The following is a 24,444-nucleotide window of genomic DNA, read 5'->3' as shown; positions in this document are numbered from 1 at the left end:
AAGGGATGTATTGGGTCCAGCTGTTTGCATGCTTTATGTCTGCTGTCCACCAGGTGCGGTACTGGAACAATGGAGGAGAAGAAGAATCATCCCGCAAAGTGAAAGTGGCAGGAAATCAGACATCAGCTGTGCTCCGAGGCCTGAAGAGCAACCTGGCCTATTACACAGCTGTCCGGGCTTACAACAGCGCAGGCGCTGGTCCCTTCAGCGCCACAGTTAATGCGACCACCAAGAAAACCCGTAAGTTCAATCTCATTTTTCCACTTTTTTGAACGTGAAGAAAAAGACTCTTCATTATCAGTGATGGCCTCCTTTATCACCTGAATAGATAGCTCAAGGCATTAATCCCACTGAGCAATGAAATTCCATTGCTACCTTCACAATATCCCTACCTCTCTAAGTAGACCCTCCACATGAACATAAATGTACATCGTGGTGAAATGTACTTGTGGGTATGTAGTCTATCTACTCTTCCCTTTATGTGGATTTGGTTTCGATGGGTTAATTTTTAATTCTGTGAAATGTGGGCTAACATGATAACTGGAGGTAGTGTCTGCAAGCCTGCTTTCTAAGCCTTTTTTCCCTTATATTACTTAAAAGATTCCAAAATGAATTAAAAGGTTACAATAATCAGACTGTATGGCCTGATTAGATGCACACTGAAAACTCTTGCCAGCAATGCCAACTTTGTCTTCAAGCCCAGTCTTTGTTACCTTTGTATTCACAGTGAAGCTCGTGAGCTTTGGTGATGCTGCTATTAAATTAGTCATCAGGAAAGACAGCTATTTGCATTTAGTCACTTACTCACAGTGCATTCACTCTAAGTTGAATGAACTGTTCAGTTACTGTCATTGTGATCAAAGCTAACAGTGGCTGAGAAAACTCTATGGCCCAAATACTTAATGATCATTCCCCTCTGATTTCAATTCTAAGACTGAGGCAAGCAAGGCACAGGGGGTTAAGGACTGTCAGAATGCTGATAGATTTGTTTGTGGATAGTGCTTTTCTTATTTTATTTTCTAAATTTAGTTCTGTACATCTCTTTGTTTCACAAAGTTTACATAGAAAAGAGACAACTGTTGTTCTTAGTGGGCACTTGAGTGGATACATTCTGTTTGTAGACTTCCATGTTCAAATTTATTTGAAATCATATATTCATTGCCTAAATGGCTAAGAATGCCAGTAATATATAGATGAATATTATAGGCAAGCAATAGTATAATATTGATAAATTAAAATATACATGAAGGATAATCTTACTACTTTAGATGTTAATTAACCACTGCCATTTGATAGAGGAAATTTGTGTGTTTATCTTTGCATTATTTATAAAAAGAGAAAGTGTGACTAGCAAATTATTAGCATAATGAGCGCTACAGAGCAACAGTGTAGCAACAGAGGCATTTATTCCCTTCTGTAGCATTCATTTGTAAGCAATCCACTAATGTGAGGATTTAACATTTTCCTTACCTAATTACTAGGGAAAGTGTAACCTAGTCTCTTATGAATAACACATAGTTAGGCCAAGAATGTGCTATTTGAAAATACATAAATAGAAAATGGTTTGTATTTACAACTCTTCAGTAAAGATATTTGGCTCTCTTGGTAATAACTGAGTATTACTAAACTTAAATATTCTCATTATTCACATGTTAAAAGCCAGCCTCAATTAAAAAGTGCTGAGTGGAAAAGTACACTCAAGCAAGTTGACTCTTTCTTATGACTTATTAATCAATGTGATTGCTATGTAGGAAAAAAAATTTAAACAACATAATGGGATGGCAAGATTGCTCACTTGGTAAAGGTACTTGCCTCTGAGCTTGAAGACCTGAGTTTCACGGACCCCACACCATAACAAGAAATAATAAACTATCTCAAGACAAGTGTCCTCTGACTTTCACAATGTGATATGGCCATTTATATGTACACAGGCATGCGCGCGCGCACACACACACACACACACAAGTACACACACTAAATAATAACTGTAAAAATGATAGAAAAGACACGGTGATCTCAGAGGCATCAGTGATGAACTTTGTGAACTGGGGAAACAGAAGGAAGAGAGCAACTATGTATTAATAAGAATACCTTGATAATACACAGTGAGTGAAATGAAGTCTTGAAAAAATAAACCACACCCATCGTAGAAAGACAAGTTTATGCATAACGATGATGATAATTATGATTTTAACAGCTAACACTTTGTGAGCAATTTCGGCTCACAGTTCATAACACTGTTCGCGTACTGATACCTAATTCTCATGGAAAGCATGCCTTGGAAGCTATTTGTGTCTTCACTTTAGAAATGAAAAGGCAGAGCTCCAGGAGGTTTAGATTCCCTCAAAGAGACGGTGGAGCAGGTGATAGGGCGATCGTCCAGAACATCTAAAGCAGCGTCTCCTCCTCACATACTTCATATCCACCTCCCTTTCAACACCAGCGTTGATGGTGATTTTGCTCTGTGCTTGGAGGCTGGGTAAGATGCCCAGAGGTAGTCAGGCCTGGTACAACTGAAGTCTAATGGGTATTTCACCAAGTGAATAAACCCTCTCCCTAAAATAGTATTCTCCTGGTGCTGCAGTTCACCTACATCTGCACATTGTTCTATAAATGTTGCTAACAATGGTTTTCTAAAGTGTATGAGAAATTTCATAAGCTCCTCAGTCATCTTAATATCGAATATAAAGAACATCTATTCTTTTTTAATTGTGCTAGTGATTTTTAAAGCGTGTACCAAAATAGAATAAGACGGCATCTTTCATAGCTATTTCTGAGGTTGTTACTGGCAGCTTTGTGTAATCACCCTAAGCATTGATGAGGTTTACCTTCAAGTCCTAGTTAACAATTTTGACAAGACTCCCATGATAATCATTGAAAGAAATCGTCTGTATGTTGCAGTTATAAAGAGCTGAGATACCAGTTTTGAATCCTGGTGTAGTATCTGTTTTCTCCTTCCAGTTCATGAACATTACAGAGAGTCCTCTGTACCTCAGGCACCCATTCCCCGTGGCCAGCCCATTCTAAGCACATGGCTGCCTCTCATTAAATGCTGACTGGATAGCTGGGTGGATAAATGAAAGCTAGAGAAGAAAGCCAGCTTGAACTACTGTTATTAATCAGATATACTCCCTCTTGACTGCATGTTGTGAATTCAAAATATATGCTGCAGGCTTTTACAGTCTAGTTTAAAATTTGCAGGCTGTGGGTCCTTGTAATCATGGAATTCAGCATGCCAGGATTTCCATCAGTGCTGATGTAGGGGTGTTGTTTCTGATTGTCAAATAACAGAAGGATCCTCAAGCAAAGTACTGTAGCTTCCATTAAACACTTAATTTTTTATATCCAAATACTTGTGCCTTCTAAAAGCATTTTGACTCAACAGTAATTAGCCTCTTCGGTAATTGAAGACGAGATTCTGTCACTCAAAAGCCAAAGAAAAGTAACTCTTATCACCATCGTTCTGATGAGGCTAATGAGAAAATTTTGTAAGTTGCTTGAAAACGATTGAAAGTGTTGATTTCTAAAGGAAGGCATTTTGACAGTCTCATGTCCAGATTGTGTAAGAGTGAATCTATAGGAAAAACACTCAACAGCCTGTGGGATGAACCTCCAGTAGCAGTTTAGCTTGCAGTATGGATGGATTCAGATTCAAACCACGGGCAAATATCATCTAATAGGATCTCAGACTGAGTCTTCCATAAGCTGAGTTCTACTTCCTGTCCTTCATCTTGACACATACATTATAACACCCCCATTCCAACAAACAGCTCGTTGTTTTATTCCTTAGGTCCCAAATCACAGGCATCTTGACTCTTTTATATTAGGGTGTGTGTGTGTGTGTGTGTGTGTGTGTGTGTGTGTGTGTGTGTGGTGTGTTAATTTATTGTGTGGGAGTTTGTGCAAGACTACACAGGCTACAGCTCAAGTATGGACATCAGAAACATCTTGAAAACGATGCTTCTCTTTCACATATTTTGAGTTGTGAGCATTATACTCAGGTTGTCTGACAAACACTTTAGCACATACTCTGTTTATCCCCGTTAATTTTGGCTCCTAGAACTGACTGGGAATTGACTTTTGAATTTATCAAGAATCAACCACTTCTCTTGGGTTTAGGAATGGCTCAGTAAGGAAAATGCTCAGTGAGTTAGCATGAGACCCTGAGACCAAGACCTTTGAACCCACAAAAGTCCAGATGTGCTAAGTCCAGCACTTTACAGCAAGCTGGAAGGCAGAGACTAGAACATCCCCAGGAGCCCTCCACCCACCTTGCCTGGAGTATGCAAGGGAAAACCAAAGACTGTCTCAAACATGTTGGAAGAAGAGATCCTAAACCAGATGTTATCTTCTAGCCTCAATAGGTACCTGATAGCATGCAAACCTCCACTTGTCTGCTCATGCTCTCTCCCCCTCCCTCCCTCCCCTCTCTCTTACACATACACACACACACACACACACACACACACACACACACACACACACACACTGCATTCACAAATGCTACTCTGGAGCAATGAGCAAGCTGCTTCTGTCCTTCCCGGGATTAAAAATGTCCCCTCACTGTTCAGGAGTGCTAGCCTTTCATAAGCTAGGATGATCTTGTGGCTATCACACTCCTACTCAGAACTTTCCGTTCAATTCCCATCCATTGATGATAAATGTTAAATCCCTGAAATACCCCCACCTAGGCTCAGACATTCACCCTCCAGCTCTTGCTCCAATTCATTCATTTCTTACTGTTTCTTCACTGTGCACTGCACATTCACTTTAGGACTGCAACATTTGTTGTCCCCCTATGCCTAGACAAATTTTCCTCTAAATATTCATGAGACATACTCCTTGTCTCTCTCAGATCTTCACACGTCAGTATGCTACCTGATTGCCATACTTGAACTTATATAGCATGGCACCTCCCAATAGTCCTGTCTCTTTCCCTGCTTTATTCATGTTCATACCCACGGTCATCAGCACACATGCTCTATGCTGTATCTATTTGTTTATTTTAGTTTTAAATTTATATTTCATTCATTTCATATTTGTGTATGAGTCAATAGTGTGGGTGTTAGTACCACAGTAAACATGCTGCTATCAGAGGATAACTTGTCAAATTTGGATCTCATCTTCCACCATCAGTCTTGGCAGAAAGTACTTTGGCTCACTGAGCCATTTGGCCAGCCCATAGGTGTTTTTGTACTGTTCCTTCCCCTTGGCTAATATACCAACTCCTTCAAGTGTCTTTCCATTAATGTTTTATTAGTTCTTGAGCTCTGTCTTCATTTCAGTAGTCATTGTCTGACCCAGTAAATACTGGTTGACTCTAACCTCTGCCACTATTTGTAGTGACACCATTTTAGTCCAGGCCACTCCTCTAGGTAGCAATATAGCAACTAGGCATTATGTTGTCTATCTTTGAATAGTCAAATTTGCAGGAGAGTAAAATCATGATTATTTTTATGATTCCACTCAGAACTATATGGACTTCTTTATATATATATATATATATATATATATATATATATATATATATATATATGAATGATATTTTCTTTATTTGCATTTCAAATGTTATGCCCTTTCCAAGTTTCCCTTCTGTAAATCCCCTATTCCCTCCCCCTTCCCCCTGCTCCCTAACCCACCCACTCCCATTCCTAGTCCTTACATTCCCATATACTGGGGCATAGAACCTTCACAGGACCTAGGGCCTCTCCTCCCATTGATGACCAACTAGGCCATCCTCTGCTACATATACAGCTAGAACCACAAGTTCCACCATGTGCTTTCTTTTTTTTTTTTTTTTTCCATTTTGTAGTGTGTCTATTTTTATTTTTTTTCCATTTTTTATTAGGTATTTAGCTCATTTACATTTCCAATGCTATACCAAAAGTCCCCCATACCCACCCACCCCCAATCCCCTACCCACCCACTCCCCCTTTTTGGCCCTGGCGTTCCCCTGTACTGGGGCATATAAAGTTTGCGTGTCCAATGGGCCTCTTTCCAGTGATGGCCGACTAGGCCATCTTTTGATACATATGCAGCTAGAGTCAAGAGCTCCAGGGTACTGGTTAGTTCATAATGTTGTTCCGCCTATAGGGTTGCAGATCCCTTTAGCTCCTTGGCTACTTTCTCTAGCTCCTCCATTGGGAGCCCTGTGATCCATCCATTAGCTGACTGTGAGCATCCACTTCTGTGTTTGCTAGGCCCCTGCGTAGTCTCACAAGAGACAGCTACATCTGGGTCCTTTCGATAAAATCTTGCTAGTGTATGCAATGGTGTCAGCGTTTGGATGCTGATTATGGGGTGGATCCCTGGATATGGAAGTCTCTACATGGACCATCCTTTCATCTCAGCTCCAAACTTTGTCTCTGTAACTCCTTCCAAGGGTGTTTTGTTCCCACTTCTAAGGAGGGGCATAGTGTCCACACTTCAGTCTTCATTTTTCTTGAGTTTCATGTGTTTAGGAAATTGTATCTTATATCTTGGGTATCCTAGGTTTTGGGCTAATATCCACTTATCAGTGAGTACATATTGTGTGAGTTCCTTTGTGAATGTGTTACCTAACTCAGGATGATGCCCTCCAGGTCCATCCATTTGGCTAGGAATTTCATAAATTCATTCTTTTTAATAGCTGAGTAGTACTCCATTGTGTAGATGTACCACATTTTCTGTATCCATTCCTCTGTTGAGGGGCATCTGGGTTCTTTCCAGCTTCTGGCTATTATAAATAAGGCTGCTATGAACATAGTGGAGCATGTGTCCTTCTTACCAGTTGGGGCATCTTCTGGCTATATGCTCAGGAGAGGTATTGCTGGATCCTCCGGTAGTACTATGTCCAATTTTCTGAGGAACCGCCAGACTGATTTCCAGAGTGGTTGTACAAGCCTGCAATCCGACCAACAATGGAGGAGTGTTCCTCTTTCTCCACATCCACGCCAGCATCTGCTGTCACCTGAATTTTTGATCTTAGCCATTCTGACTGGTGTGAGGTGGAATCTCAGGGTTGTTTTGATTTGCATTTCCCTGATGATTAAGGATGTTGAACATTTTTTCAGGTGCTTCTCTGCCATTCGGTATTCCTCAGGTGAGAATTCTTTGTTCAGTTCTGAGCCCCATTTTTTAATGGGGTTATTTGATTTTCTGAAGTCCACCTTCTTGAGTTCTTTATATATGTTGGATATTAGTCCCCTATCTGATTTAGGATAGGTAAAGATCCTTTCCCAATCTGTTGGTGGTCTTTTTGTCTTATTGACGGTGTCTTTTGCCTTGCAGAAACTTTGGAGTTTCATTAGGTCCCATTTGTCAATACTCGATCTTACAGCACAAGCCATTGCTGTTCTGTTCAGGAATTTTTCCCCTGTGCCCATATCTTCAAGGCTTTTCCCCACTTTCTCCTCTATAACTTTCAGTGTCTCTGGTTTTATGTGAAGTTCCTTGATCCACTTAGATTTGACCTTAGTACAAGGAGATAAGTATGGATCGATGTGCATTCTTCTACATGATAACAACCAGTTGTGCCAGCACCAATTGTTGAAAATGCTGTCTTTCTTCCACTGGATGGTTTTAGCTCTCTTGTCGAAGATCAAGTGACCATAGGTGTGTGGGTTCATTTCTGGGTCTTCAATTCTATTCCATTGGTCTACTGGTCTGTCTCTGTACCAGTACCATGCAGTTTTTATCACAATTGCTCTGTAGTAAAGCTTTAGGTCAGGCATGGTGATTCCACCAGAGGTTCTTTTATCCTTGAGAAGACTTTTTGCTATCCTAGGTTTTTTGCTATTCCAGATGAATTTGCAAATTGCTCCTTCTAACTCCTTGAAGAAGTGAGTTGGAATTTTGATGGGGATTGCATTGAATCTGTAGATTGCTTTTGGCAAGATAGCCATTTTTACAATGTTGATCCTACCAATCCATGAGCATGGGAGATCTTTCCATCTTCTGAGATCTTCTTTAATTTCTTTCTTCAAAGATTTGAAGTTTTTATCATATAGATCTTTCACTTCCTTAGTTAGAGTCACGCCAAGATATTTTACATTATTTGTGACTATTGAGAAGGGTGTTGTTTCCCAAATTCTTTCTCAGCCTGTTTATTCTTTGTATAGAGAAAGGCCATTGACTTGTTTGAGTTTATTTTATATCCAGCTACTTCACCGAAGCTGTTTATCAGGTTTAGGAGTTCTCTTGTAGAATTTTTAGGGTCACTTATATATACTATCATATCATCTGCAAAAAGTGATATTTTGACTTCCTCTTTTCCAATTTGTATCCCCTTGATCTCCTTTTGTTGTCGAATTGCTCTGGCTAATACTTCAAGTACTGTGTTGAAGAGGTAGGTAGAAAGTGGGCAGCCTTGTCTAGTCCCTGATTTTAGTGGGATTGCTTCCAGCTTCTCTCCATTTACTTGGATGTTGGCTACTGGTTTGCTGTAGATTGCTTTTATCATGTTTAGGTATGGGCCTTGAATTCCTGATCTTTCCAACACTTTTATCATGAATGGGTGTTGGATCTTGTCAAATGCTTTTTCTGCATCTAACGAGATGATCATGTGGTTTTTGTCTTTGAGTTTGTTTATATAATGGATTACATTGATGGATTTTCATATATTAAACCATCCCTGCATCCCTGGAATAAAACCTACTTGGTCAGGATGGATGATTGCTTTAATGTTTTCTTGGATTCGGTTAGCGAGAATTTTATTGAGGATTTTTGCATCGATATTCATAAGAGAAATTGGTCTGAAGTTCTCTATCTTTGTTGGGTCTTTCTGTGGTTTAGGTATCAGAGTAATAGTGGCTTCATAAAATGAGTTGGGTAGAGTACCTTCTACTTCTATTTTGTGAAATAGTTTGTGCAGAACTGGAATTAGATCTTCTTTGAAGGTCTGATAGAACTCTGCACTAAACCCGTCTGGTCTTGGGCTTTTTTTGGCTGGGAGACTATTGATAACTGCTTCTATTTCTTTAGGTGATATGGGACTGTTTAGATGGTCAACTTGATCCTGATTCAACTTTGGTACCTGGTATCTGTCCAGAAATTTGTCCATTTCGTCCAGGTTTTCCAGTTTTGTTGAGTATAGCCTTTTGTAGAAGGATCTGATGGTGTTTTGGATTTCTTCAGGATCTGTTGTTATGTCTCCCTTTTCATTTCTGATTTTGTTAATTAGGATTTTGTCCCTGTGCCCTTTTGTGAGTCTAGCTAAGGTTTTATCATTCTTGTTGATTTTTTTCAAAGAACCAACTCCTCGTTTGGTTAATTCTTTGAATAGTTCTTCTTGTTTCCACTTGGTTGATTTCACCCCTGAGTTTGATTATTTCCTGCCTTCTACTCCTCTTGGGTGAATTTGCTTCCTTTTTTTCTAGAGCTTTTAGATGTGTTGTCAAGCTGCTAGTATGTGCTCTCTCCCGTTTCTTCTTGGAGGCACTCAGAGCTATGAGTTTCCCTCTTAGAAATGCTTTCATTGTGTCCCATAGGTTTGGGTACGTTGTGGCTTCATTTTCATTAAACTCCAAAAAGTCCTTAATTTCTTTCTTTATTTCTTCCTTGACCATGGTATCATTGAGAAGAGTGTTGTTCAGTTTCCATGTGAATGTTGGCTTTCCATTATTTATGTTGTTATTGAAGATCAGTCTTAGTCCATGGTGGTCTGATAGGATACATGGGACAATTTCAATATTTTTGTATCTGTTGAGGCCTGTTTTGTGACCAATTATATGGTCAATTTTGGAGAAGGTCCCGTGAGGTGCTGAGAAGAAGGTATATCCTTTTGTTTGAGGATAAAATGTTCTGTAGATATCTGTCAGGTCCATTTGTTTCATAACTTCTGTTAGTTTCACTGTGTCCCTGTTTAGTTTCTGTTTCCACGATCTGTCCATTGATGAAAGTGGTGTGTTGAAGTCTCCCACTATTATTGTGTGAGGTGCAACGTGTGCTTTGAGCTTTACTAAAGTGTCTTTAATGAATGTGGCTGCCCTTGCATTTGGAGCGTAGATATTCAGAATTGAGAGTTCCTCTTGGAGGATTTTACCTTTGATGAGTATGAAGTGTCCCTCCTTGTCTTTTTTAATAACTTTGGGTTGGAAGTCGATTTTATCCGATATTAAAATGGCTACTCCAGCTTGTTTCTTCAGACCATTTGCTTGGAAAATTGTTTTCCAGCCTTTCACTCTGAGGTAGTGTCTGTCTTTTTCCCTGAGATGGGTTTCCTATAAGCAGCAGAATGTTGGGTCCTGTTTGTGTAGCCAGTCTGTTAGTCTATGTCTTTTTATTGGGGAGTTGAGACCATTGATATTAAGAGATATTAAGGAAAAGTAATTTTTGCTTCCTGTTGTTTTTGTTGTTAAAGTTGGCATTCTGTTCTTGTGGCTGTCTTCTTTTAGTTTTGTTGAGGGATTATCTTCTTGTTTTTTCTAGGGCGTGGTTCCTGTTCTTGTATTGGCTTTTTCTGTTATTATCCTTTGAAGGGCTGGATTCCTGGAGAGATAATGGGTGAATTTAGTTTTGTCGTGGAATACTTTGGTATCTCCATCTATGGTGATTGAGAGTTTGGCTGGGTATAGTAGCCTGGGCTGGAATTTGTGTTCTCTTAGTGTCTGTATAACATTGTCCAGGCTCTTCTGGCTTTCATAGTCTCTGATGAAAAATCTGGTGTAATTCTGATAGGCTTGCCTTTATATGTTACTTGACCTTTTTCCCTTACTGCTTTTAGTATTCTATCTTTATTTAGTGCATTTGTTGTTCTGATTATTATGTGTCGGGAGGAATTTCTTTTCTGGTCCAGTCTATTTGGAGTTCTGTAGGCTTCTTGTATGTTCATGGGTATCTCTTTCTTTAGATTTGGGAAGTTTTCTTCAATAATCTTGTTGAAGATGTTTGCTGGTCCTTTGAGTTGAAAATCTTCATTCTCATCCACTCCTATTATCCACAGGTTCGGTCTTCTCATTGTGTCCTGGATTTCCTTGATGTTTTGAGTTAGGATCTTTTTGCATTTTCCATTTTCTTTGATTGTTGTGCTGATGTTCTCTATGGAATCTTCTGCACCTGAGATTCTCTCTTCCATTTCTTGTATTCTGTTGCTGATGCTCGCAGCTATGGTTCCAGATTTCTTTCCCTGTGTTTCTATCTCCACTGTTGCCTCACTTTGGGTTTTCTTTATTGTGTCTACTTCCCTTTTTAGGTCTTGGATGGTTTTATTCAATTCCATTACCTGTTTGGTTGTGTTTTCCTGCAATTCTTTAAGGGATTTTTGTGTTTCCTCTTTAATGTCTTCTACCTGTTTGGTTATGTTTTCCTGTAATTCTTTAAGGGATTTTTGTGTTTCCTCTTTAATGTCTTCTACTTGTTTAGCAGTGTTCTCCTGTATTTCTTTAAGTGAGTTATTTAAGTCCTTCTTGATGTCCTCTACCATCATCATGAGATATGCTTTTAAATCCAGGTCTAGCTTTTCAGGTGTGTTGGGGTGCCCTGGACTGGGCGAAGTGGGAGTGCTGGGTTCTGATGATGGTGAGTAGTCCTGGTTTCTGTTAGTAAGATTCTTACGTTTACCTTTCGCCATCTGGTAATCTCTGGAGTTAGTTGTTATAGTTGTCTCTGTTTAGAGATTGTTCCTCTGGTGATTTTGTTACACTATATCAGCAGACCAGGGAGACTAGCTCTCTTCCCTGAGTTTCAGTGGTCAGAGCAGTCTCTGCAGGCAAGCTCTCCTCTTTCAGGGAGGTGCACAGTTATCTGGTGTTTGGACCTCCTCCTGGCCGAAGATGAAGGCCCAAAACAGGATTTTTCCCAGAAGCTGTGTTGCTTTGGCCTGCAGACTGCCCGCTGCGGAGTCCCAGAATCAAGGTGGCCCCCGCGGAACGTGAGGCAGAAGCCTCCCGGGCTGTGCGGACACCTGTGCTCTGACCAGGAAGGTGGCAGGTTGTCTGGAGTCGAAAATGGCGCCGCCTCAGAGGCTCTGTGGCTCTCGCCCGGTCCAGAAGCTGCTGGCCTCTGTGTTCCACACTCTCACCCGCAGACTGCCCGCTGTGGAGTCCCAGAACCAAGGTGGGCCCCACGGAACGTGAGGCTGAAGCCTCTCGGGCCGGGTGGACCCCTGCCCACCATGTGCTTTCTTTGATTGGCGTTTAGTTCCAAGGAGCTCTGTCGGTACTGGTTAGTTCATATTGATGTTCCTCCTATGGGGCTTCAAACCCCTTCAGCTCCTTGGGTACTTTCTCTAGCTCCTTCATTGGGGACCTTTTTCTCTGTCCAGTAGATGATTGTGAGCATCCACTTCTGTATTTGCTAGGCCCTGGTAGAGCCCCTCATGCAACAGCTATATCATGCTCCTGTCAGCAGGCTCTTGTTGGCATCTGCCATAGTGTCTGGGTTTGGTAGTTGTGTTTGGGATGGATCCCCACGTGGGGCAGTCTCTGCATGGTTGTCCCTTCAGTCTCTACTCTGAACGTTGTCTCTAGTTACAAAATACCTTCCATGGGTATTTTGTTCCCCTTCTAAGACAGATTCTGAGCTTCTGAGCTAATATCCACTTATCAGTGAATGCATACCATGTGTGTTCTTTTGTGATTGGGTTACCTTACTCAAGATGATATCCCCCAGATCCATCCATTTGTCTAAGAATTTCATAAATTCATCGTTTTTAATAGCTGCATAGTACTCCATTGTGTAAATGTACCACATTTTCTGTATCCATTCCTCTGTTGAGGGACATCTGGGTTCTTTCCAGCTTCTGGCTATTATAAATAAGGCTGATATGAACATAGTGGAGCATGTGTCCTTATTGCATGTTGGAGCATCTTCTGGGTGTATGCCCAGGAGTCATATTGCTGGATCTTCCTATAGAACTATGTCCAATTTTCTATATGGACTTCTTACTGGCTTCTTAGATTAATGACAGTGTTTTAAGCAACTGTTAAAAAAAGCAAATTCTCCAACCTTGAAAACCATGGGCATACCTGCATAGAGCAAAGAAATTACTTTGATAATTGTGAGGAAAAAAAAATCCAGGGAAAGTTTGTTTTGTCTTACTTTCATGGCTGTCAAGATAACTGTGCCAGGAGAATAGGCATATTTCATCCACAATCAGGGAGAAGAGAGTGTTGAATGTTGGTGTAGAGCTGGCTATTTCTTCTTTTCATTTTCACTGAGTCCAGGACCACAGCCCACAGAATGGTGGTGCTCATATCCAGAGTGGTTTTCCATATCAACTAAATCTCCTTGGAAACACCCCCACAGGCACAAACATATGCATAATCAACATTAATAAAAAATAAATCATTAAGAAAACAGAATTTTTATTGTATGATGCATTTGGTCCATTTCTAATGGAAATTGGGGCAATATGTATCTCAGTATTGGATACAAAGTGGCTACGGGTCAATTCCTTTTCTCGGAACCTCACTTGTTTAGCCAGCCTAATTTAAAATGGTGATCATCTTTTCAAGTAATGCCTTGGTGCAAACTGTCCTTTTCAAGTACTGGCACTAACATTGACTTGCAGGGATATCCTCTTTTTATCATTAGGTGGCCAAGGGAAAAAAAAGAGTTTAAAAACATAGTGATTTCTGTATAATTGACCACAGCAAGCATGCACTCTTAAAATCCCATATTTCCAAAGGAGATTCTAATGTCTTTATCACCACTCTGTAAATATCACCCTAGAAAACTGAATACAATACTGACCACTACATCAACAGCCTCTGTAATATATCATTACCTTGAAATACACTCATTATAGAACTTTGTAGAGAAAAATCTTGGAGTAGACAATAATAGCCAGTTATAATCCCATAAACCCAAAACCGTCATCATAACCAGCTCTTGGGATGTACGTCCCAGATTTCTATTTTATGGATGTTTTCTCTTTGGCTGTCTGTTTAATTACTTGTATATCATATAGGCACATGAGATGAATCACCTTGGGAAAGAGTGTTGTCAATGGAATGTTGGCTTGTGGGAAACTCAGGAGGCAGCAGGATGTCTTGACTATGGTAAATGATCCACCCTGAAGTGAGTGGTACCATTTCCTAGTACTGGGGCTTGAATTGTACATACAAGAGCAGAGAAAGCTAGTCAAGTGAGCAGAGAGCGTGTGTGTGTTCATTTCTCTCTGCTATTGGCTGTGAATGTGCTAGAGCTAGTTGCTACAATTTTCTGCCTTAACATCCTCACAATAACCGTCTGTAACCTGAGACTGTGAAATAAGTTAAATCTTCTACCCCTTGTTGCTTTTTTGACAAGGCGTTTGATCACAGCACCAAGAATAAAAACAGACCACCATAAATGTGTACTATCTCACCTTGATAATAGGCAACCATTTTTGAAAATGTTTTCCCATTGATAACGGTGTCTTATGCTCTGGCTTTATCTAGGCATAGCCATGTCACCATCATTGGGCTCTTTGCAGACAGACATCTATAGAATAAATGAAATCTCTAATAAAGCAAATGTTGAAAAGTCAGAAAGCCAGACACAGAAAGCATCATGCCAGATGCTTAAAGATAGACCATAATTAAAAAGCCTTTTTGGCATAGTGTTACATTATTGTATAATATTTAAATTCTCCCAGGAATTTTAGGGACTGCCCATGTATATTATGTTTTAAATCCAATTAAGTATCACCTTTAAATAAAACAATTTAAATTTCTCCATTCTTTGCTATTATATCCTCCTGTCAAAATAGAAGTTTGACAAATTAAAAAAAAAAAAAAAAGCCTGTAGACTCCAAACATGAGAAGTCACTTTGAAATATAGACCATCTGTTAAGTCCATTAGATCTGGCCCATGTCTAGCTGTTGTAGATCATATTTTCAGATGGAACTGTGACTAAGAATGGAGTTAGAAGTTCTACAAGGTACACTGTCAGTCATGTCAGGGACTTGGTTCCATGCCTTCAGATGCCCACTATGGTTGTGAGGGTTAAAATTTTTTTGCTGCTTACCTGTGCAGGCTGAATTCATGAATTTTGTGATTCATATCAAACAAACTGCCCTTTATGCAGTCATCTCTTCTCAGGATAGGTAGTGTATCCCAAACGACTGGAACTTTCTATAATCTGTAAGCACCCATTCCTTGATAGAGCAATCCATGCTGCAATGTATTTTCTGAATTTCTTCAAATCAAATCAAACCTACCTGTTTATACCCCTATCAGCCACATAGATAACAGGCTTTGGGATGATGTTCAAAATGCACTCATGACATCTGGATCGAGTGAGTAGAACATACTGATTAATATTTCAACCCTAAGTGGTTATTACCATTTATCTTGTTATTGCAGCTCAGTCTTAGCTGACTTAAACTCATTGCTGATATCCAGTCAGAAACCACTTAAAACTACGTGGAATCATGTTAGAGAGGAAACACACAAAAATCCTAAAGAATGTGTAAAAAATACCATCATGTTTTGGGTTACTTATCCCATAATATATCCGCGAGCTCTTCCATCTGTATGTCTAGCGGTATATCCCTTATGGCATGAGTTAATGATGATCAGAAATGTCTCTGGAAAGGCAATCTCCTTTTCCCATTACAAATACAGTTATCGAAATCACATCTTATATTTCAGTGTTTGAGAATGGACTGTTTCAGTGCTATTGTAGGCAATTCTGAAGCTGTTGACAAATGAGTAATATCTTTGTCGTTTTGTGATTGAAAAGGAACCGAACCTTTGTATCGCTTGTGCTCCTCAGTAAACAAATGGAACATGCCACTTTTCCCTCCACCCCAGGCCCCTTACATACAAGCACTACACACAGGTACTCCCACACCTCACAAGTATAATTTTCCTATCTCGTGCTCTTGTAAAGGAACTAACTGTAAATTCAAGTCTATAAAACCCAGAGAGTTTCATTAATTCTCTGATGCAGTTCTCATTAACTTTTTTAGCCCTTTGCATTATTTTTCTCAAAAACTGATTTAAATTTGGAAAATGAAGACTTTAAAATATAGACCCTCTGCTGTGATTTTTTTCATGGTTATAGCTATTACTTCACGAGAATGAATCTGTGTAATCCTGATTTTTATTGCCTCTCGTTTTGCCCATCTCATCATACGATGAGACTGGCTTAAAAATCATCCACACTTCATTTCCTGTGACTTTAATCTGCGCATTTGGCAATTTCTCTCAGCTTCTGGTAGGTGTCAAAACAAGTCCCATTGCTGTCCTGTTGACTCGTCAATGTGCACCCTCTAGCGGTAGAGATAGGAATTGCCTTTCTTAGATTTTCAACATTTTCTAGGTATGGGTATGGGTATGGGTATGGTATGGTATGGTATGGTATGGTATGGTATGGTATGGTATGGTATGGTATGGTATGATATGGTATGGCATGGCATGGTATCATAAGTGTAAGAATACCATATGGTATTCTATGATATGGTAAAGCCAATTTTCTCAAAATTTAAACATGGTAACCTTTCCTTTAAAATGTTAAAGAAAACAGTTAAAGGGCCTCCTTGGTTTTGTCTCCTTCCATCTCTGCACCATGAGTTATCATGGAGAGTCCGCTTCTTCTATGAGTCTCCAAGCTCCATGTCTGCTCTGTCAGAAATATGACTTTGAGCTCAAATCAGTTTTAATCTCTCCTTTTGCATTTCAAGCTCCCAGTCAGCCACCAGGAAATGTTGTTTGGAATGCTACAGACACTAAAGTGCTACTTAATTGGGAACAAGTGAAAGCCATGGAGAATGAATCAGAAGTAACAGGCTACAAGGTCAGTGGTGGCTCAGACTTCACATTTTCTACCTTCACAAAGATGCTATACGGAAAGCTAAGTGGGAAGTTTATTCTTAAAATACTGATGATATGGTTTCTTAAGCTAATTTTTACATAACTATTAAGCTTTTCCTAAAAAGATCATTTTCTGAAAATATCCGACTTGTCAAATACAAGTTATGTGTGATAATTTTGCTTCCTAAGGAACTCAAGCATGATGGTCATAACATTTATTATTTGTTTTCAGTGTTCATCAAATACTATTTTTAAAACCAGCCATAAGGATTGCCCTTGGTTCCTTGTCCCCTACAGCCAGATACATTCCACATGGCTCTGTCTGTTATCTGCAGCCACTGGGGATGGGCAGAGGCAGAAAGGAAGGCTTCCTACTTTTATCCTTAACAATCTGAGGAGATCCCTAGACTTTTAGAAATTTGAGCACAAATAAAGCTATAGTTACAGCTTCAAAGAACTTCAGTTCTATCCAATTTATGAGCAATGTTAGGTTTAATGTGCTGTATTAATAGTCTTAATCTTAGATTTAAAGAAAGACAGGTACCCAGAATGAAGTTAAGACAGACTCTAGAAGCCAGGCAGTGGTGGTGCACGCCTTTAATCCCAGCACTTGGGAGGCAGAGGCAGGTGGATTTCTGAGTTCGAGGCCAGCCTGGTCTACAAAGTGAGTTCCAGGACAGCCAGGGCTACATAGAGAAACCCTGTCTTGAAAAAAAAACAAAAACAAACAAACAAACAAACAAACAAAGACAGACTCTAGAGCATGCATGTGGACTTCATTAAGAATACTCACAGAAAATCAGATAAGTGCAGCTACCATTTCCTCAAAGGATGGTCACGTTCATTAGTTTTTTTATAATAATCATATAAGATGTCATTGGCCTTTGAAATTACTGTAGTCACAAGATTGCTAAGAAGCTTAAATGAGATTATCAGAAGTTTCCTGAGAGGCAACTAATGGACTTACAGTCTGTCTAAACAGAATTCTGGAAAATAGGGGCTTTATACAAAGATAACAGTTTTGTTTATAATCCTCAGGAAATGACTGCTGGAAGGAATGAGGCCCTTCACAAAATTTTATACATTGTATACAAAATACCTATCAGAAGCAGAATGTTGGCTTTATGTGGACACCCTTTACAACAAATATAAATGGCTCAAAATTTTTACTTCAAGGATGGGGAAAGGCTTCATTCAGACTCTGAAGCAATGGTCTCCTTCTCCTTTCATATATTGCATATCTCTATGTTTCTAATCTACCCCACTCACCAATGCCTAGCCTAACAGAGAGTTTTCCATGGAAAAAGTTCATTATTCACCCAGCTTCCTCAGTTTTGAGAACCCAATGGTTCCAGATTGTTTACCCATGTTTAAGACCTAACATGGAGTACACTTTATATAATAGGAGTATAGAGACCTAAAGTCATTTTGGAGTGACAAAAGTTGTGAAAGACATAGAAGCTAGCTATATAAAAAGTGGGTTTATTTATGTCTTCTAGGTTTTCTATAGGACTAGCAGTCAGAATAATGTGCACGTGCTGAACACAAATAAAACTTCAGCTGAACTGTTGCTGCCTATCAAAGAAGACTACATTATTGAGGTCAAGGCCACCACAGATGGAGGGGATGGCACCAGTAGTGAGCAGATCAGGATTCCAAGAATAACCAGTAAGTCGGTTGAGCTCATTCTCCCCCTAATTTTCATCACTGTCATTGAACCCTATAATAAATCAGTGATGGGTATGCTGCCTGTCCATTTTCCCCAGCATGTATTTGGTGCATATGGAGCATGTACTATAAAGACAGAAAGAACACCACTAGAATGGTGTAAAGCATAGGTCAAGAAACAGCATTAAACACTATTTACCAAAATATATTATTTAAACTCTTTGTTTTGAGTTCTGCCTACATTTGCCTTAGAATTATCTGCTCAAGCCAAATTTCCTAAACCCATCTCAAGGGTAATATTGAGCCACACATGCATTTTCATACTTTTGACATCTCCAGGTATAGTGGTTCAAGCCAATAATCTTCAGACTCAAGACTTCCAACCAGAAAAGTCCTGAGTTCCAGACCAGCCTAGGCTACTAAATTAGTTCAAGAACAGCGTGGTTTATACAGTGAAATTCTGTCTGTTTCCGAATGTTCATCCCCTTCTAATCACAGGCAAAATATCAGTTCCTTCAATAGGAAAATTTAAACTTGAACTATCATAATCTACCTACACGTGCTGGACACAGAGACAGGTTTTTTAAATATCTATTTTTTAATTTCACAGGCACTTCACACAAACTTTTTCTCTGAAAAATCCCAAGAAATTTATTTTACTATGAAAATTTCAATTTCTGAGTTAAGGGAAACAGAATCTTACATTCATTTTTCCTCAGTGACAAGGCAAAATGAATTTTATTCTTACTTTCAAATCTTGTCAGGAGTTCTCCAGCATTAACTGAAGTGCTATAAAGCCTATCCTATGCCCTGTGCTTTCCAATGACTAAAATGTTCTCATAATTCCATGTGCTCATCTTGACTTTGTCCCTAGTACTGGGCAATCAAGACCTCAATTATGGCCTTTAATGTTGAAAATGAAGTGACTGGCATTAGCAACTGAAGAGTGGAAAATTTGGCAATGCAGGAAAATTTTGTTCTCTGTGAAAATATTTTGACTAAAGCACACAAATCAAACTATCCTAAGAAAATGACCAATAATTATTTCATCACTTAACTCTGTAAAGGCCAATTCAGAGTGGGTACTATCCTGGAAGTCTGTGTAATTCAATGGACCAAAAGAGAATATGTCTATTTTTGAGTATTTTAAGGTTTTTTTTTTTTTTTTTAGGATTTAGAAAATTGCACATGCATGAACTCGTGCATACTTACAAGAGTGCAGTTGTCTCCACCTGCCAAAAGAGGGCATCATTCCAATCCCTTGCAGGTGGAATTACAGGCAGGTGTGAGGTTGAGCAACTCTAACAGGGGGTGCTATGAAGTGAACTCAGGTACTCTCCAAGAGCATTGTCCTTAATCTCTGAGCCAGCTCATCTCTTTAACCCTGATTGTTTTACCTTGCAAAGGAAGAGGCCTATGTTCCTTATTATCAAATAATGTCAGGTCTACAGTTAAATGCAAAAAAGAGAGTTGGACTAGTAACAGGACTAAGTGCTAGGCTTCTTTAGAGATACATGGGAGGTATTTTAATTTGGTGGCGATACTTCCCTTTTCATTCAAGGATAACTGCCTAAACCAGACCACCTGATCCTGCCTTGTTGTTGATCTTGTGTAGTCAGGTGAATACACAGGGTTGCTTTTGAAAATTGAGTTTCTATTGATTCCTTTGCAATGATAATAATTCATACTATGCATAAAGTGTATCTATATAGAGATAAGGAAATTTTCTAAACCTTTATCCCATGAATCTTTCTTCAATTAAACCATCAAATTATCTCACTAGTTGTTTGTAATTAAGTCTAATCATTTTCACAATGATGAAGTTGTTTTCCAAATTTAACTAAAGTTAAAGTATATGAAATGAACAGACTGGAGTCATTCACTAACACTTGGATATATCCCTAACTTCTGTGTACTCAGCGGCCAGTGACTCTAGCTGTGATTTAGCTTTGATAGAACAGGCTTTCGTTTCATTCTTGTGGGTCTTAGTTGATTCAAACTACTTTCCAAACACACGCATCCACTCACGTGCGGAGTGTGTGTGTGTGTGTGTGTTGTGTTGTGTTTGTTTGTGGTTTTTTTGTTTGTTGTTGTGTTGTTTTGTTGTTGTTGTTTTCTTTTTTGGTTTTCTTTTGAAGGGGTTGGGTTTTGAGACAGGGTTTCTCATGGAGCCCTAGTTGTCCTGAGACTTGCTTTGTAGAACAGCATGGCCTGCCTCTGCCTCCTGGATGCTGGGATTAAAGGCATATGCCAGCATCATCACCCAGATCAGAGTACTTTTATAAAGGTATCATTATCTACCTGTTTTATACCATCAGAAATTTATTCCTCATGATTTAAGAAAATCCATGGTTAAGGTGCCTACAGAATTATAAATGCTTTCAAAACATTTAAGATCCAAATTTTACCAAAGAAACTCGGTTACCTTTTTGGGTTCTTGGTGTTATCAACAAAAGAATTTAGAAATGGACTTAATAGTTTGCTTGAACACAGTTTTATTCACATTTAGGTGAAAAACAACTGGGCAGGTAAACTGTAAATCTGGCAGCTGCTTGGAGGAGGAGGATGGACACTAGGAAAAGGAAAAATTCACACTTTTTGCAATGGAAGCTAGCAAGCAGTTTTAATAAAATGAAATATATAATATAAGTAGATGGGGAGCCTTATAGAAGGAATGAGACAGTCCAGGGGGTATGGGAGTTGCTTTGGCTTTTGGCCAATCTCAAAAAAAAAAAAAAAAAAAACAAAAAAACCAAACAACCAAAAAACCAAAGCAAAACAAAACAAACAAACAGAAAGACACAAAGAAAAATAAAAAACAATAATTAGAACTCAAAAGCAAGGAGGTTACATGACTATGCCCCATGCTTCCACAGCTATGCTTCATGCTGCCTGTTGGAGGGCAAGTGTCTTCACTAAGGGACTTCTGGGAAGGCAGAGTACATCATCTCACTTGGGATCAGGGGATAACTATCCCTTCCTTCTTAGCTTGGCTTCAGATGATTCAGATTCCTAGAAGAATGGACTCCTGGCCAGGTAACTAAAAGGCCCAGGATCAGGATAGAATTTATAATCTATTCGTTTGACAAGGAGAAAGCACTTGCCCTGTGGCCTTGGCCTTTTCCAATGCTAGTTTAAGTGTGGGGGAGTGTCTAAGCTGATGCTTAAAATTCTTCAGTTACCTGGGAAACAGAGGGAGAGGTCCAGAGCCTTAAAGACCTTCAAGGCTGTTGCTGCTGCTGTTTTTGTTGTTGTTGTTGCTGCTGCTGCTGCTCCTCCTCCTCTTCTTCCTCCTCCTCCTCTTCCTCCTCCTCCTCCTACTACTACTACTACTACTACTACTACTACTTCTAGCATGAATATCATTACAACTGAAAACAGGATTTCAGCATAAGTTTAGAGGGAACAGAAACATTCAGTCTCCAGTGTTCTGATTACCACCCTTGCTAATGAGCCCTTTATCATCTTTGACAGGTATGGATGCAAGAGGATCCACGTCAGCCATTTCTAACATCCACCCTTTGTCAGGTTATATGTCTGTCCTACTGTTCTTTATTGTAAATGCTTTGTGGTGATAGGGCTTTTTTTTTATTATTTCCTGGAAAGTTAATTGGTTACCCCCATAAAAAAAGTGCTTTCTGAAACAGTGATTATGCATGTTGTTTTCAGCTATGTGTTTTTAAATTTCTACTTCATTATAGGTAAAATATGAATCTAATAAAAACAGTAAATCCTTTTAGAGGAATCTGAGATGCCTTAATATTTGCTTGGTAAACCAAAGGAACTTGCAAATTACATACTGCAAACTTTTGATAGAAATATTCTTATGTTATGAGTTTAAACACTTTCCTATGTGTGAGGCACATACACAGGATGCATAAAAACACAGTGCACACATGATGTATGGAGACACATAGTACATACACGGTACACACAGCACACACAATGCACAAACACACACACACACACACACACACACACACACACACACACACACACAGAGTTTTTCTATACTAAAATATTTCTCATTTATTCCAAATGTTCCTTTCCCATTGTTACAATATTACCTATCATTTCTAAATACTAATTTGACTCCTCAGAGGAAAATGCACTTAAACAGTTATTCTGGACTGGAGCAGCCTGGAAGGGCGTATTGTCAGAAAATGATACTCTGAGCTTGGGGAAGTGACATTTGCTTCAATGTGCTACTGTATGGCTGCGAGATTCCCTTTGTCACTTCATCCTCTCATCTTTCACTTATTTATTTTATAAAATGAGGTGACAATATTTCTCCTATCAGCCTTTACTGCAAGAATCCGTTGTTTAAAACAAAGGAAGTAATGGGAAAGCATTGTTTCCTCCAATGTGCAATGTCCCTGTGCAGAATCTTACATGAAGCTACTAAGGTGACACAGAACAGGCACTTCTTTGAAGCTTGCTGGCATTGCATGCTCTTCTTAGAATTATCCCTCTTCTTCAAAGATGGAAATTGAACCTGAGTGAAGATTGTAACATTGTTTCTTTTTGTTGGTATTTACAAAGAAAAAGATGGAACATGGAAATGAATACATTTTATCCTTCCTTAAAAATTAAAGTGAACTTACTTGGGAAAGAGAATTAGGACTCATCCCCTTCCCATGTAAAAATAAGCTTTCAGGTTTTGTCAAATCCCAGTAGAGAAAATAATGAAAAAGCTGTATCTTAACCCAAATATAAAACAAAATGCATATAATTCTTCATTTATAATTTCTGATCCTATTAAGGGACTCTCTCTTGGTTTGGATGGCAGAGATGGATTTTTAATGGAATTCCACTCTCTATCTCATCGAGCCAGGCAGCCTTTTCCATTCCCAAGTAAAATTTGTAAAAGAACATGGTGATGTTGCTGGCTTTGATATGGATGAGTCGAGTCTTTCAATATGTGATTTTCAAAGGACTGTGGAAGACATGGCTTGGCAGTAACATGTAGAAGGTATATGAAAAATAGCAGATTGAGTGCTAGAATTTTTTACCACTTACCTACTATTTTCGCATTTTGCTGGGATTTTTTTCTTATTACCAAAGGTAGCAAAATTGGAAATCGATGGTATAGCTCTCAAGCAACATTAAACCTTAGCCAAATGCTGATACCTTTCTAGTGTCCCACCCTTCTTTAGAGATTCCATTTAAGACAAGGTTGCTATGTAAAAAGAAGAATGGGGTTTTTTTTTAAGTTTTTCTGTAGGGTCTGTATATATTGTACATATCAAGAAGAAATCCGAATGACTAGTGGATTTCCTATGACCATTGTTATTTCCAGTCAAAATGTGGGGTCACACTTTCTCCAACCCCTGTGCTTTATGGTACACATAACAGAACTATACCTTTTTTATTTTCTGATGACTCCAAGAATTTGTTCCTATAGTTTTCTTTTACAAGATGGCTATTCTCTTGTTTCCTGTTATTTCTATCAGTATCATCTCCATGAGATGTACACACTGTTTCATATTGAAAAGTCTAAATTTTACTGTTTAAATTCCTGTGTGTGTATCCTATGGTTATCTGTATGTATGATTTTCTATTATTCTAATAAAATTTATAATAATCAAATTGTTCTACATTGTTTATTGTGGTTTGGTGGAGGGATATATCCACATTGGGGAGTGGGGGCATGCCATTAGAGCGACACTGTTCTTACCATTCCTCACACTTTTCAGCCTACATTTGACTTTGCATCTTTTAGACGAATATTTTAATATTTTTGTTTATGCTCTTCTAAGTCAGTAAAACCTGTAATTTGATACAATGTCTTCTACATTCAGCATATCTCCTATGTTCATCAAAGGGCTTGATAGAAAAATTTAAAAATATCTAAAATCAAAAATATCTAATATCTAATAGACTTATGATGCCTAATTTCTCCTCGCTTGATTTTGTCATTAGTAGAATCTCACACAGTTTTGACAAAAGTGGTTTTTTGTTTGTTTGTTTTTTGTTTTGTTGTCATTGTTGTTGTTTTTGTTTGGTTGTTTTTTTTAAAACAGTTTCAATATACCACATTCTACATAGATTTTTCTC

The 24,444-nt window shown here is 38.9% G+C and overlaps 1 protein-coding gene across 8 annotated transcripts in view; it reads left to right on the top strand.

Moving 5' to 3' along the window:
• The window catches only part of Cntn3 (contactin 3), a 401,311-nt gene extending 377,335 nt beyond the window's left edge, over positions 1-23,976 (top strand). For 7 of the 8 annotated variants that reach the window (XR_001785107.2, XM_006505729.4, XM_006505725.4 and 4 more), the window contains 4 exons: positions 54-240; positions 16,590-16,702; positions 18,219-18,387; positions 21,862-23,976. Coding sequence is in view for 7 of the 8 variants with exons in the window: in XM_006505729.4 (XP_006505792.1) it covers positions 54-240; positions 16,590-16,702; positions 18,219-18,387; positions 21,862-21,962 (570 nt within the window). In the remaining variant the exon portion in view is untranslated. The remainder of the gene's footprint in view (positions 1-53; positions 241-16,589; positions 16,703-18,218; positions 18,388-21,861) is intronic. The other variant, NM_008779.2, reaches the window with a different exon arrangement.
• Positions 23,977-24,444: the final 468 nt, after the last annotated feature.

The sequence above is a fragment of the Mus musculus genome, chromosome 6, assembly GCF_000001635.26.
Source record: "Mus musculus strain C57BL/6J chromosome 6, GRCm38.p6 C57BL/6J".
Lineage (NCBI taxonomy): Eukaryota > Metazoa > Chordata > Mammalia > Rodentia > Muridae > Mus > Mus musculus.
This window is presented reverse-complemented; position numbering and strand designations above follow the sequence as displayed.